Source organism: Pundamilia nyererei, unplaced genomic scaffold, assembly GCF_000239375.1.
Source record: "Pundamilia nyererei isolate P.nyererei 1_Seehausen unplaced genomic scaffold, PunNye1.0 scaffold00004, whole genome shotgun sequence".
Classification (NCBI taxonomy): domain Eukaryota; kingdom Metazoa; phylum Chordata; class Actinopteri; order Cichliformes; family Cichlidae; genus Pundamilia; species Pundamilia nyererei.
The window spans coordinates 5,942,556-5,958,444 of record NW_005187405.1 but is presented as its reverse complement, the minus strand read 5'-3'; the positions used below and the strand labels follow the sequence as shown (position 1 = coordinate 5,958,444).

The 15,889-nt window shown below is 41.8% G+C and overlaps 1 protein-coding gene across 2 annotated transcripts in view; it reads right to left on the bottom strand.

Moving 5' to 3' along the window:
• pbx1a (pre-B-cell leukemia homeobox 1a) overlaps positions 1–7,582 on the bottom strand; it is a 51,612-nt gene extending 44,030 nt beyond the window's left edge. For both annotated transcript variants that reach the window (XM_005721351.2, XM_005721352.2), the window contains exons 1-2: positions 7,111–7,582; positions 6,236–6,309 (exon numbers count right to left, since the gene is read on the bottom strand). In XM_005721351.2, coding sequence (XP_005721408.1) covers positions 6,236–6,309; positions 7,111–7,295 — 259 coding nt within the window. In that variant the 5' untranslated portion in view covers positions 7,296–7,582. The remainder of the gene's footprint in view (positions 1–6,235; positions 6,310–7,110) is intronic.
• Positions 7,583–15,889: the final 8,307 nt, after the last annotated feature.

Below are 15,889 nucleotides of genomic sequence, written 5' to 3'. Positions count from 1 at the left end.
TGTGTGTGTGTGTGTGTGTGTGTGTGTGTGTGTGTGTGTGTGTGTGTGTGTGTGTGTGTGTGTGTGTGTGTGTGTGTGAACCACTCAGCATCCTAAGCAGATATCTAGTGAGAGTCAGGCAGCCTCATTGATTGGTGTTGATTCCATCTGGGCAGCGAGCAGCGACTGACAGTGGATCTAAGCCGCTGCGAAAGGCAACCATTAATCTTGGTCCTGTTTAAGCAGCATGTATTAATTTGTGTCATTTTTACTAAGTCAGCCAGGGAAGAGTGCTTGCCATTTTATGTTTGACTGTTCATCGAAGTCAGGGGGTCCTTTGTACGACCCCAGCATGCTGCCAACACACCACTTACATTTTAGTGGCAGGGTGCCAGGAAAACACACCTCCATCAAGAAAATCTGAATATGTTATAACTTACATTTTTTGGCACAAGAAAATATATGAAAGGTATTTAAAAAAAAGGCCAAAAACCCCCCCAGTATAATTCAAAGGTAGGAGTGTATGGTTAGAGCCCCATGAACATATCAATAATAAGATCTGCAGGTGTTTCAACGCCAACAGTATGAGGATATATGCGTTTGCCAGTCACGCTGCGTGAAGCAATTCCATGAGACTGTGGAAAATCCAATCAAATCCAAACAGCACCAATAACAAAAACAATGGGTGAGGCAATTGCAGTTGCAATAATGTCACCAGAGCTGTTTTGTAGACACTAAAAGCTGCTCTAGAGACAAACATCTGATAAAAAAGAAACTCCACTCTGCCATAGAGCAAATTTCCTCTCTAAAGCAATTTTATATTCGATAAGTGGGAAAGCATTCTTAGCGTAATGGATCTGAATATGATCTCTGTCAGAAAACTAAGAACACAGTCTCGAATAAAAGCCCGGCGTGCAGAATGGTCAGCGCTGCTGCATCAGATAACCAGACTGAAAAGTGCAGGAAACAAACTATAGAAAGAGACGCAATGAATTCATATTTCTCTTGGATAGGTGAGCCGATAGCTCCGTCTTTCTGTCCCTCTTGCCCTTTCAGCGAAGGTGAAGCAAACAGACGTGGACGCCAGTTTAACTTGTGACTACGTAAAGAGGACAAAAACAGTGGAAAGGTAAACACACATTATCATTGTTTTTGTGTGCTAAAGAGGGCGAGAGGTCTGTAAAAATAAGGAGTGAAAGCAAACATAGAACAAGCCCAGCAACATACCTATATCTCACACACAGACACACACCCTTCCCATACATCGACACACAGAATATGACCATTCTACAGCCAGATCTGTTATCACGGCTAATTACAACTCCCACCTCACATATACAGGGCTGTAATTAGCCTCTTAAAACATGATTAACATGTCTCAATTAAGCCAGTCAACATTTGCATAATATATTAGCTGTCCTAATTGCAAGTGAGTTTATATCAGAGGACAGGAAACAGCAAAAATACTTGCTGTTGCCCCTGAAGTGAATATGTAGTGAGCATAAATATGAATATAGAGGAAATGCCGGTGAATAAAAGGGAGTCCGGTCTATTTACGCATGTCATAACTCACTTCAAGAGCAAAGATAAACTGACAGTCAGCACATCCCCTCTCCGACTATACTTATAAAAATATACTACATGTTTATTATTATTCACTTAGACGAACATTTCTGGTAAGTAGAGGAAGAGTTTTCCGATAAATGCATAAATCAAAGCCAGGCAATATTTTTCTCGGGAAAACTTCGCACACATTTTGAAGTTATTTATTTGAAGTTATTTATGAGAGAACAGGCAGAGTCCTGTTCAGCCTTATTTCCGTGGAAACTAAAACATAGGGGGATAAACTGCTGCTTCGGCACTTCCAAGCCGGGGACAGATATACAGTCTCCCAGCTAGCGCGGGGAAACCAAGGACATAGCCATTAGTTTCAGGACAGCGCCACATTGGAGACTAATGCCTCCATCTGTCACTGGAGATGAGAGGAGGGTAACAAAGAGAGGCAACACTAACCCCTGAACTCATCATGGACAGCCATGTCAATTAAATACTGAAAAACTGCAGGACTGGGAGCCATAGTGACCAGTTTATCCACGGCTGAATTGAGCCCAACCAGTACCTCTCCAAGTGTTTAACGCTAATGTTACAGAAAACGGTAATTTGACATTATCGCCGTGCACCTTTGGGCTTATTTCAGTCAAGCAAAGCAGATCTGACACCACTTATTTGATTAGTAATTAGTGAACAGTCAAAGTCAGGATCCATGATGCTCAATACTGCTATTTACTGCTATACTGATGTTACTGAATATGATCACTTATTCGTTTCACTCATTTATTTAAGCAAAATGCCAACTCTTGTTGGCTTCACCTACTGCATTAAGAAGCTTTGCTGTTTTTCATGGTAAATAATACATATTTTCAACAGCTGATCAAACAAAACAAAACATCTGGATATGCTGCTTTATCCCATCTGGATTTTGCAGTGATGGCATTGGACAAATATGTCATCTATTGGGGACTGACTAAGTTTACTGCTCAGTGTTACACGTTTTTTTTTTCAGTGCTCTGCTTCCTTAATTAAAAGCTTGGTAAACACAAGTTGGTGCGTTTTCCTGCACAGAGATGCTGATGGAGATTCTCATTGGTATGATTACCAAGCTAATGCTAAGTATGCTATCAGTTGCTACTCATCTCACCTGGTCATTTACAGGCTGCAGTGTGTCCTCGTTTTGCTGTTTTGTTTCAATCCATTAGACTGTTTTTTAAGGTTAAAACAAAAACAATCCCATATAATCTGAATTACACATTGGCAGCCACCAGTTGTTGGGTTGTTAGAGACCAGTTGGTCCAGCCGGTATTATTGGTTAAACTATCATATAGTTTCTAAGAACTCTAACTGACAACATATAGAACCAAAAATCAGCTTTTCTACAATGTAAAACGTTATTTTCATAATAAAATTAGTAAACTTTAAAGTTTACCTCAAACTGCAGTAAGTTACAGATTTTCTCTTGCTTAATAAACTACTCTGAAAACAAAGTGTTATGCTACCAAAATGAGGTACAAATAATAACCCGACAGTAAGTCGCTGTGCACCCACCTTTACCTGACATATTTTACAAAAGCAGGTGCAACACATTTATATCGCAAGACAAAAATCAAGTCCTTACATCATTTTGTAAAAAGTTTATAAATTCACCAGATAACAGGACTTGAACCCTTTTTTATTTATTACTCATCCCCAAAGTAACTATCCTTTGCTCATACTGAGGCTCATTAGCTTTAACCACTTTACCTTTGTTAGCTTCTTTAAAATAACCATGTTCAGGGGGGATTTAAGTGTCTGATTTAAGTTTGTTCTCACTAAAGTTTTTCTGATTGTCCCTCCAAAGTGCACACACCACTTTTTGCCTGTGCCACTGTGCCCAAGTTTTACATGCAACGAATCAGGTCTGGACTGAGAACACTGAAAATCTGTGCCTGGCTGCTTGATCTGTGCATCTCTACTATCAAAGAGTACTCTTGAGCCATCAAAACAAAAGCCGCCTTCTTGACACTGAAAGAACAACATTTGCCCAAGAGTTCATGACACCTCCAAAGTGACCAGATCAACACCACTGTGAATATCTAAATTGTGTGTACACGTCCAATTAGCGGCGCATGCATGGGGAGGAGGGGGGGTTGAGAGCAGAGGGTGGCACTTAGCGGGATGGACTGATTCAGCAGGTCTCCAGCTTTGATAAGTTCAAGCGGTGTAATGCATTATCCGTCTGATCACATTAGTCATGCAGGAGCTCGCCATCTGACCCGAGCCTGCATGGGAGTAATGTGAGGCTGCTGACAAGAGTGGCCTGACGAAACGGTCGCAGGCCCACAGATAGACAGAGAGTGAGAGAGGGAGAGCGTAGGCCTGAAATCTGACACCCAGAAACACTGACTTGGTGGCTGGCTTCTCTTACTTAGTCAACCTGTACGTGCCAGCTTGTCTCGCCGTAATGGTTCCACACATACAAAGACGCTCTCCGGTTCTCTTCACAGGATGTGAAGCAAGCACAGGAAAACAAATTCTAAGTGCTCTCAGGAACTGCAGAAACAATGATGAAAGTTTAAAAAAAGAAAAAAGTCGAGAGGGGCCAGAAGACGGGCCAAACAACCCCGGCGTCGAAAGGTACGACTGTAAGTCGTAACACAAATCTCTGTCACTGCTTTTCCATCGGCCAGCGTGTGAACCTGAGCTTATTTAAGCTTGCTAAATACTCTAAATCTGTGACACAGGAATGACCCCTGCGCAAATAAACAGGGTGTGGGGGTGTGTGAGGTCATCAGTTAAGGCCTGCTATTGGCATGTGCTCCCGCCTTGTTTGTCAGCTGCTTGCCAATGGACACCTCACTGCTCTAATGTCCCATATTGCTGCTGTCAACACTCGCACCACAAAGAAGAGGCGCGTACAAGACACACACACACACACAGACACGTGAACATGCAGCACCTATAGATGACGTAAAGAAGAAGGAAAAAAAACACTTCCTCTCTTCAGTTAAAGGTCGAGGAGAAAGCGTTGCTTCAAATCTGCCCTGCTGTACTCATCGCCCCCTGCTCGCTCTTCTTCTCGCAGACACTCTCACTGCAACAGTGTAAAAAGCAGGGAGAAGCTGACTCTTTATAAAGAATATAAAAAAGGCTGACAAATTACAGGCTGTACTGCGCTCGCATACACTGCACTCAGCACATTTGGCTGTAAATGCCATGGTGAAGGTTTGAGTCATTTTCTCTGTCACTGCAGTGAAAGGATTTTCAGTTTCGTCTGCACAAACCTCCTATGGGCGAAGATGAGCCGCGGCTCAGCTCTTCAAACGCAGACAGGGAGGACACAGAGAGGCAGCCATTCACTCTTGATTCCCTCACAAATTGCTTGGGTTATTCTTAACTTTTTATACGTCGTTCTGTCGCCATCAAAACAATGTAGCTATTTAGAGCTCGCTGATTTGTGGTTTGGGAGAAATGTTCCCCAGCCACATTTTAAGTAAAAATAACTGATCCGATGCATTAAAAAAAAGAGAGCGAGAGAGAGAAAATGTAATCCACATTGAATTGAATTATGTTCCTTTTCCAAACTTGGTGCTAAGCGGAGGGGAGGGCAATTTGCAGTCTGGGGGGAGCCTCTCTCGTCAGAAGCCCTGTGAAATCCTGGTTGCCAAGAACGGTGGGAAGAGAGGAGAGGCAGGGGGGAAAAGCCAGGAAAAGGTCCAAGTCACTTTGTTCTTCTTTTTGGAAACGAACTCTGGTTGAACCCGGGGAGACGCCAGACAGTTTACAAAGAGCCAAGCATTACTCTCTCACTTTTCCAAGCCTTGCAATTTAGAAGCAGGGCCCCAGCCTGCTATAGCTTCTTCCTCATGGGCTTCACGTTTTAAATGTGACGAAAATCAAGTGTCTACACGTTCTCTCTTCATTTTCTTTTTTTTTTTTTTTTTTGGAGGGGGGGGGGCTGTGCCAAACTCTGACTCATAAGAGTGAAGCTTCAGTGAACAACAGTTCATGTTAAATTAATGAAAACGGCATTGCCTCCATACAGCACAAGCCCCGTGTTTATTCTCAGCTGTCTGCATGGCTGCGACGCGACAACCGAGCAGCCAAAGTGACAAGGCTCTCTCAATAATCTCAGACAGCTTCAAAGTTGTGTTCACAGATAAGGTTATATTGGATCTTTTGTTTTATTTCCTCCCCTTCAAAAGCAGCGCTCTGCCACATCCCTCAGAGAATAGTCACAGGCTTTCATCATGTGAGGAGCTCTCCTTTTAATCTGCTGTTAAGAGAGTAATAATTCACACATTCTTTTTCATGACTTTGACCCAGGCTGCGAACATAAACAGAAAATCCCCCTGACCTGTCTCTGCATGCAAAACAGCTCACTTCAGCAAACACCATCAAACTCGGCCAAGGAAAACAGAGAAGAGAGGAGCGAGAAAGAAAGAAAGAAAGAAAGAAAGAAAGAAAGAAAGAAAGAAAGAAAGACGGTCCCAAAGAGGCCCAAATGTCCAATGACAGCGAGCTATCCAGTGTCAGTGAGGTTTGTGAAAGGAAACATGATGTAAATACATATTTACTGGTTTGGGAGAGTCAAGTCTAGATAACCGTGACCTCTGCTTTTCTTTAAAAATGCTTCAACGATCAAAAGAAGACACCAAAAAAAGAGAGAAAAGAAAACAAGTGATGCTGACACACAAGGAACTGGCCATAAAAGTGACCTTACCTGTTTTCTCCTTTATTTCACATAAGACGTTGAAGAGAGCCGGTTTCATTCTGTGGCAGTTGAGTGCATGTTTTCTAAAAAAAAAACAAAAAAACAACAAAACAAAGGAGGGATGGGGGGACAGGACACCACTTTCCAAATCAGTATTCAAACAAGTGGCAACACAACTGAACTTGCTGAAATCCCCGAAAGGTTACATTTTCCCAACATATCTCAGCTGATTGTACTTCAAAGCATGCAAATATATAAAACTTACAGGAGCCAAAGCATGGGAAAAATATATTTGTTAAAAAAAATCAATCCATACTTTGTGGGTATAATTCTTTTGAAAATAATTTAAATGCACAATGCATGACTTCAAATCTTTGGAAAACACAGATTTATCCTATGCAGCATCCAATAAAATTCACTCAGGTACTACAACTTGCCTCAAATGTTTGCTATATGTATATTTTATTGCTAGTGCAGGCTATAGAAAGGGATCTGCAACATGTTATTACAGCATAGGATTACAATGTAAGCTCCTTTGTAACAAGGCAGAAGACTCTCACTTTGACTGAGGTGCCTCAGTGCTCCACAGCTAAAACACACCCCTGTGTCAATCTCATATAGCCACGCAATCATTTATAGTTTCGATATATTACCTTAAAAAAATGACAGAAAAGTTTTTGCAAAGAATTTACCACGAATCGTGACAAGTTTTTAGGGTCTTTCTTTCGCTTTCGCGCAGTCACGGCACTTCGGTGGGCGTAATTGCTTTCATTTAGAGGCAGTCTTGATCCGAACCACAATGTTATGATCCCCCCCCCACCCCCTCTCCATCCCAAATATTTCCATTTTCACGTGAATAAATAAAGTGTTTTGTGAAGCCTCACCTCGCCTGTGCTTCGTCTAAGCTTTGGTCTGTGATGGTCATTATTTGCTGTAATATGTCTCCGATGTCCTGCTTTCTTCCCTCTCCGTCCGTCCCTGCCGTGCCATCCTGCATATGCTGCGCCAGGCCGGGGTGTCCGGCCATGCCTACCCCGTGGGAGTGCATCAGCCGAGGCTGCTCATCCATCCTTGACCACGGTCCCTGCTGCCTCCACTCCAACTTTTAAAATTTTAATATCAAAGAGGGGAAGAGAGGAAAAAAGAAAGAAGAGAAAATATCCTCAGAAATTCCTCTGGATTCCTCGGTGTCTCTCTCCCAGCCCACTCCTCCTTTTTCCTTGGTAAGCTTTTCTGGATTTGGGAGGAGGGAGACTGACAAACCCTCTCTCTCGCTTTCTCTCGGTCTCTCTCCCAGCTGGTTTAGGTGAAATCTGATCTGAATCGCTGCTTTAGGCTTTGGCCACTCCTGCACCGCTACTGTAGGGAAGGAAAAAAAACAGGATTGAACATTAAAGGCTCCTAATGTGATTAAAAGTGGAGAGCGTTGTGCTCCTCTTATGAAACCTCCGATATACTCAAGAGCTTGATGCGCCAAAACGCGCTAAAGACTCAACTTGCCTTTGAAGGTTTTGGATACAAAGTACCACCAACTGTTATTGTTTCGCTTATGTCTGGTAACTGACTCATAATCAGAGTGTGGATGAAAAGCCTCCGCCCCTCGAGCCACGATTGGAGAAGAAGAAGCGCGCAAGTCCCACCTCGGTCCTCTCCGAAAACGTCAATCATCTTCCTCGGGAAGGTGGGACACTGTAATAAACATAAAGAGATGTGACCGGACCGGGTGGCAATACAGTGATGGATCGAGGGTGCATATGTAGCCTAATAAATAATTGTGAGTGGCAGTGGAGCTCTGACCCAACAGGACAGCATGGTGGTGCTCGGAAAAGACACTCTGTCATCCGGACTATATATTTTCCTGCTGAATATTTACACCCGTGTAATCAGTCAAAGGAACAATAAATCAAGATGAATTTATTAGAGAATAGAGCAGTTTGTGGAAAGCGTTTTACAAGTCTTGAGTTGGAATATTGGACCACAAGAGTCGTAACAGAAAGCGGTCTAACTAGCAGCCTTCCTCCTTTGGAATCCAACACAACAGCCTACTTGTGAGAGCAATAAGAGCTAATGCTATTTAATAATATAATATATAATAAAGATTACTCCAACCATCAGTTACCCAGTAACAGAAAATAAATCTCATAAAATATCTGGATAATTGATTAAAAAGAAATGTGATCATTTTTCCTATCAGTTTACAGCTGTTGGGGAGTAATACTGCTGGCCAAAATAATTATTTTTATAATCTAAAACCGCCTCAGTTTATTGAGATGGACTTTTAGGCTTTTGCTATGTAGGCAGTTCAGTATTTCTCACCCTTTCCTGTGTTGGTCAGTGGTATCCTTCATTCCTACTGGTAGCTGCTTCACCCACCTGCTGTTATGACTAGTTTAACTTGGTACCTGCGCACTTCATATTGCTAAAGGTTATTTTGTTAGTCCAGAACGTAGGCTGCTACCAAATGAACTAGCCCAGCTTTCTGTCATTGGATTTCCATTTTAAATCCAATTAAAAATTGCATTAATTAAAAATAAAGCCCTGCATGGGGAGCTCCCTGCTGGGTCGTTATTCCAGCAGTTGAAGTCTCTTATCATCTGATCAGGGTCCATCTGTGTTGCACACACAGTCCAGAGGATGTAGCATCCAAACAGCCCGTCAGGACACTGAATCTGTAGTTTGTTTTAAACAGCTGCCAAAAACTCAGTTTAATACCTTAGCTTTCTCAAAACCTCAAAAGTTCACACAAAATGTGTGCATGTCGGTCGTGTATCAACAAATGCCCTTATGTCTGACCGTGTTTGTAGGTTGGGTGTTTGGATGTGTCTTCATCCAAACACCTTGTGTTTTGAAAAATGCGAGGGCTTGTTGAATAAAATGTCAAAATTGTGGAATAAAATGTTTTACACATGGGAAAAAATACAAATATGTAGACTAATACTTACACAAATACACTGAGAGCTGAAAACCTATAATTTTACTCCTATTTATTTATTTACTGTTTACAACCACAACTCAGCCACTCAAACGTGCCCCCTCAAGTCACAAATTCACAAATTTGCACACTTTGACTTTTGCAGCACTTCTTGTGGTAAATGTGTTGCAAAACTATTACTATTATTTTGCCTGTCATCTTTATGAGTTACTAAACTTAACTAACATTCCTGGTCTCAGGTGGAAAATTACTGATAGTTTGTTATTTATTTATTTATTTTATTTAGCAATTAAAGAAGAGGGCTTAAAAAATCACTATGAAGTTGACACAGCAAATGAAACTATCAATAAAATTTTTTTGTACCTTTCTTTAAATGTGTTTATTTTTCTTCCAGCTCAACTTTGCCATTTGAAGCCTGTGTGGATAGATTCACCTTTGAAGTGAGCCTCAAGTGGTCATTTGGTGAACTGCACTTTTTTTGGCACCAACGCATTGGCTTCATTTTGTTTTTAGCGGCATCACACACGAAACCTCGCAAACTTTAAGACGAATACCTGCTGCTGAGAGAACTTTGGCTCTTTGCAAGGCTACTGCATAGATAGCATGCTAACACTAAAGTAGTCAAGAACCGAGAGGGATTTTAAAGCTGAGTGTATGCCGACCCCAGCCCTGCAGCCAGAGCCTGAACTTCGACAGGTAACAAAAGCAGTCATGTTTGTAGCCTCCATTTCTATCCGAGCATGCTTCTAAAGTAGAATCAACTTGGCTTTTTCATCTTTGTCTTGTGTTGTCAGCTTTGTGTTCATACCTAAATGAGACATTATTTCAGGTCATTTTACGGAGTGACGAGAAAGTAATGCAATGAGTAGTGTAACAAATTACTCTGGTGAGTAATCTAATGTGTAATACATACTTTTCTTGAGTAACAAGCTCAACATTGGGAGCCGGTACAGTAGGAATGAAGACGAGCAGATGCAATTAAAAAAGGGCACTGTATCTACTTTGTCGTATTTACTTTTTGACTGTGACAGCTATTTTCTGACATGTCATAGACCAAATGATTCATCAAGAAATGAATCAGATGATTAATACATCATTAAAATAATTTAGTTGCTGCCTTGCAATAGTATTTCTCCCATTAACGCCTGAAAAATCGAAATTGTAACGTGGATAAACTGCAGTTCTGTGCCTCGGAGTGTGGTCTGTTCTTCTTCTTTTTTTTTACTGGCCGGACAGAAATCGATCAGTCAGTTTTCTCATTACGTGCTGAATAGGGAGGTAGAGTAGTAATTGTCACAAGGGGCAGGGTGAGGTTGAGGGTAGTGGTGGTGATAATGTCTGACACTCAGGAGCTGCAAAGACTGCACAGCACAGCCTTGAAATGGAAGTCTCCAGTCCAGCAGCCATTCGGCTTTATTTTATTCCCTATTTAACTGTGTCATAACGTTGGAGGGGGCCTCATATTTATCTTGTAAATCTTCTGAAGGGAGATGGTGGTTCAGCTGCAATCGTGCATGCTTTAAAGTGAGAGAAAAAAAAAACATTTAGGAGTCAAGACAATTAATTTTCTTTTCCTTATATTTTTTACTCCATCATTCAGCTAATATAAAACCGCAGTGTCAGGTTGGTTCTTCAAATCCCAATCTGTGTCAACCCCCCACTCATCAGTCTCCTAAGTTCTGATTTACAAATCAAGGCAGCATTGATTAGCGTGAAATATGATCGAAAGAGCTCATTCTGTTCACTCTAAATTCAAATTTATTCCACTGTAAGCCAATAGACAAAAATGACCTTACTGCTCGGATGCCGTTAGGAAAGTAAACTCTGAATAGAATAAATAAGACCTCATTTGTGGCTCTGATTGCTGTATTGAGATAAAGCAGCATTTTCAGCCTTAATGAAAGAGAAGAAGAAGGGGGGAAAAAAATCGTCTGACACTGCATATTTTCCCTCCATTAAAACCAAATGTGTTGTTGCAGCATTAATATTCTCATAAAAAGTAGAGTTTGATTATAATTGCAGATGAATTTTGATGTAAAAATGTTCTTATAAACAGTCGATGTTTTTCTGCAGAAGTTTCAGAGTTGTTTTTTGGAAACTAAAAATGCTAAGGAGTTCGATATTCCCAACAGAAATGTAAACTAGTTGAATTTGTTGGCGAAGCTGCTCTGATGAATGGAAGAAGACAGATCGTACCAAAGGTTATAATGCATCCGGGACTGGAACTTAACTATGGCATGAACTATAAATAAAAATAAACAGTGGCGTAACATTTTAGAAACTCCCGTTACCTCTTGAAGCGTCCAAAACCCCCCACAAAACTTTATGTACTTTAAAAGCCTGATAATGTGTAATAAACCATGTATAACATGGGTAATTTAGTGGATTGAATGCTTCCAGATATATTCGCCTGGTTTACCAAACCAGGTGAACCAAATCACAATATTTCGAGCTTCATAACAAACCGATGCTGACTCCACAGCACATATTCTCTTATCTGGACCAGGGTCAAACAGCTCCTCCTGGAGAGAGAGCTGCGGGTCAGGGCAGGGTAAGTTATGTATGAGGTAGGAACACAGCGCGGGAAAGCAGCAACTGCATGGCACAGGAAGTAACCTTGATGAAAAATTCAGTTGTTTGCTGCTCCTGGCGTCCCTCAGGCATGAATAAAGTGAGGCCCAGACAGAGAGAAAAGACCTGGGCTCAGCTTGAAACTACTCACCGACCCACTGCTGAGGAGCACACACACACACTCGGCTAGCATTAGGAGATGGGCACGAATTAAACTTTAATCACGCCTCAAATAGATTAAGCGACAGGAGCCGAGTCAGCATTTCCAAGCCCCTGCTCTGCTTCAGTTGACCATCCTCCTCTGAACTCCTACTAAATTAAATACCCACCCGTTCCAGTTTCTTTGCACCTCAGATTAACGATTAAGGAAATTAAATACTTAAACCAGGAGTCGACAACAAAAGCTGCGCATGGTTAATGTAATATTATACATAAATCCTCTGAATGAACGGCTTCTGTTTCTTGGATTTCGACTGCAGACGAAGAAGAAGAAAAAAAAAACTAGATGCGTAAGGATGGAGATGCTTTTGAACCCTGCAGCAATCTCTTGCATCTTTGAGTCAGTGATCATTTTTACTGTGGAAAAAGCCGGATGTGTTTTTGTGCAGCCGAGGCTGGGTCAGGGTGAAGAATGACTGATATGAAGGGGTTGACCTGTCACACAGCATTTGACTTACTATCCTTGGAACAGGATAAAAGGGGAGCCAAATGTCAAGTGATACAAGTGACGCATCCTCAAACGCACATATCCGCACACAGAGAGGGATTTGGAGATGAATGGTTTATAATAAAAAAAGCCCCAAAACCCACCAGCGATTCTGTGGATGGCATGTAAAAACAGTAAGATTATCATTTTCATGAAAATAATAGTCACCGGTGGCACTCGCAGTGCATGTCAGCCACAGGATTTCCATGCCCTTTTTTTCCCCTGAGTGTGTCTGTTCTTGCTGTAGGGCCCCTGTAAGCCCTTAGACCTCTTGGCAAAGCGTGGGTTGTGCCTGGTGGGGGGAGATGTGACGGATGCCGGAGCCTCGGAGCCCGCTAGCTACTCTGTGAATTTTCCCAGACTCATTTGCATTCATAAAGAGCCTACTCCTTGTCACAGAGTGTTTTCTTTTTTAGAATGCCTCCAAAAAATCCCGTGCGACTCTTGGTGGGAGTGCACCGGGAAAATCCGACTGTCAAAGACGACAAGACGAATGAATCCCTCTGTCAGACGCGTGCGGCTTCGACGATGACAGATGGAGGAGAGCTGTCCCTCCGTCGATCGGCAGGCTTCATTTTATAATGAATAAATCTGAATTTCGGCCCCTCCCGTAATTACAAGCGTTGCTTTATTTGACAGCTCTATGCGTTTGCTGATGGGGGTGTGATTGTTTGTGCGTTTGGTGGGTGGTGGCACCGACCAGGTGACAGCTTGATCTCATTTTTACATGGGCACGACTGCATTGCATTGTGTAGCGTGACTCTTGCTTTCCTGTGTTTAGCACCAGTCACCTAGAACGGCAGCTGGGTGTAAACATGCTAGTCATCGCAGCATTTCCCTCCCTCCCCTCACCTGCTCTGCCGTGAGCAAAATGTTGCAACGTTTGAAAAGTTGTTCTGTATGCAACCCTGCACTCTGACCTCTTGTGGACGAAGGGCAGGATCCTCATAAGGAATTCTCAGGCCTGGTTTCCCCGTTCTTTGATAAATGAATCCTGGTGGACCTTTTGTGTTTCCAGCTGTTTCATAAAGCCATCACCACCATTGACATCACCAGCATCGAGCACTTAAGTTGGGGTCAATCAAAGAGAAAAGTCACAATCAGAATGAGGCGCATGATCATCTAATTAGTGAGTAGGCCTTGCCATGTTTCTTTTCACGCCATGTTGAGGCAGACAAAAAAGAATAGGGGAGGCTGCCATCAAGGAGTTCTTTGAGGTGTTCTTAATCTGCTACAGCATTTAGATGGGTGGTCGACATCTACATCTTCCACATGAACACAAGGACTCGAGGTGTGCTGATTGTAGCTGATTGGTGCGTTATTTTTTGAAATAGGCAAATTGTTATATCGATCGAATACCAAATAAATACAGGGCCAGTATTTCTGACAGTTTCAACTTATTAAGGCAGCTTATGTAGGGAAGAGCAGTGTGTCATGACTTATGAGATAAATCATCGTCAATTTGCAAATTCTGAACACATTTTATTGACCACTGAATTACTGTGATTTTTACTATCCACAATAATGAGTTAACACACCTTTTGGCTTTTTATGTTTGGTGAAACTGGGTTTTATGGATACCTGGGATATAAATGTGCCTGTTTCTTGAGCACTTTGGGTCAACCTCTGTTGTTTAAATGTGTTATAGGATAAAAAGATATAGCCACAAAAGGGTCAGACATTTTTCATAGTGCATGTCTGTGGTATATTTTGTCATTTCCAAAAACATAATTAATTTACACACAATTTAGTGAGCTACATTCTGAACTTCGAGGGTAGAAGCATCGATCATATCATGCTAGTGTTGACACAATAGCAGTGCCAACGATACTATCGATATTTGGATCGATCCGCCCATTGAGACAGCGATAAGGTGCAGACCAACCAGACCAACATTTAGGAGTACACAAAACATAGGAGAACAAAATAAAATGATGTTGCCCACAGGTGGCAGGTGGTCCACTTGGCCTGTTACCCATAATCTGACTCTTCCTCAATTGCACTCAGTGCTACCACGGGCCTCTAAAAGGCACTCAAGATGCCTGGGTGGGGGCTCTTTTGGCCTGAACACCCTTGGGGAGAAAACACTTATTAGGATATGAACTTGTTTTCCTACACAGTCTTATTTTCTGTCGGCCTAACCAAAGGACAGACTTTCACCAGTGTCACCAAGGCAACACCTAAAGAAAACATCAGCCTTTAAAACATCACAAAGCTCTTTGTTTGAGTGTATTCTTTTATACACGTGTGTGTAAATATGTGCTGTTTGCATAGGTAATGAAGAGGACCTGCTTTACAGTCTGAATACGGGCGAGCTAGCTTACTGCTTTTAGATTATATGCCACGTAGCTTGTTCAGCTGCAAACTCCTGCAAGGATTACCCTTAATTATACTGTTCAACGTGTCGTAAGTTAGTTTGGATCCAACTCAAAGTGAATATTCAGTCAACATGAGCTGGAGCTATGGGTCTGTGTTATGTTAGGCCAGTTCAAAGTTGTTAAAACATGGATTTGGAAGCGTGGTTTGTTGTTTCCCTGCCAAAACGTATGCATTAATCTTGGAAGATTAATACTGTAAATCTCTTCTGCTTGTGAAAGTATGAGTTGGACAAAAGGACATGATCAGTCAGTAAACCTGCAGACTACAGACAGCCCTGCTGATGTCATGTGTTTGGACCTCAGTGATCAAAGACCAGCAGTTTATATTAGTCAGTTTTTCTGAAGCCACAATACCACAAGTGCTTAATTGTACATTTTTTATTAATATTTTTACTGTTTCGGTTTTTTCTAAATATAAAACTAAATAGAATTTGCTGTAATTGTGATTTAAAGGTCTCAATTATTAGCACATAATTTACTGTCTAAATGTAATTTGCTGAGTTGTTGTTTGTAATAACCTTCCTCCTTCAACGACAGAAAATAAAAAGGCTTTGAAGAGCATTTTGTTTTTACCCACAAAACAGCCGAAAACAACAGAGCAAGTTGAATGTGAGCAGCACAGATTCTCAAAAACCCTCAAAGAACACGGTGCAAGTGGAGGATGATAAAAAAGGAGAACATCTGGTGAGCAGAGCACAGTGCCAGGACAAGACAAAGCCATGTGTCTGGCAATCATATACCTACACACACACAGGGAACACAAACACACATGCACACAGACCCAAACATTCATTCATGCATGCACACTCAAATCTGCCTGCCCCCAAACTTGCAAACAAGCAAAAAAAAAAAAATCCCCCCTACACACAGACACACACACATACACACCCATACACCTTCATTGTGCCAGCGCTCATGCACAGCAGGGTGCAGTTAGAGCGAAAGAAAAAAAGTAGGATGTGATTGGAGAGTCCACTGTTCAGGCAAGACTGATCTGCATACTCAGAGGCTTAGAAGTGAATATGCATGAGAGAATAAAATGATATGCCTTGAAGCAGACCACCCGCTCTCTTTGG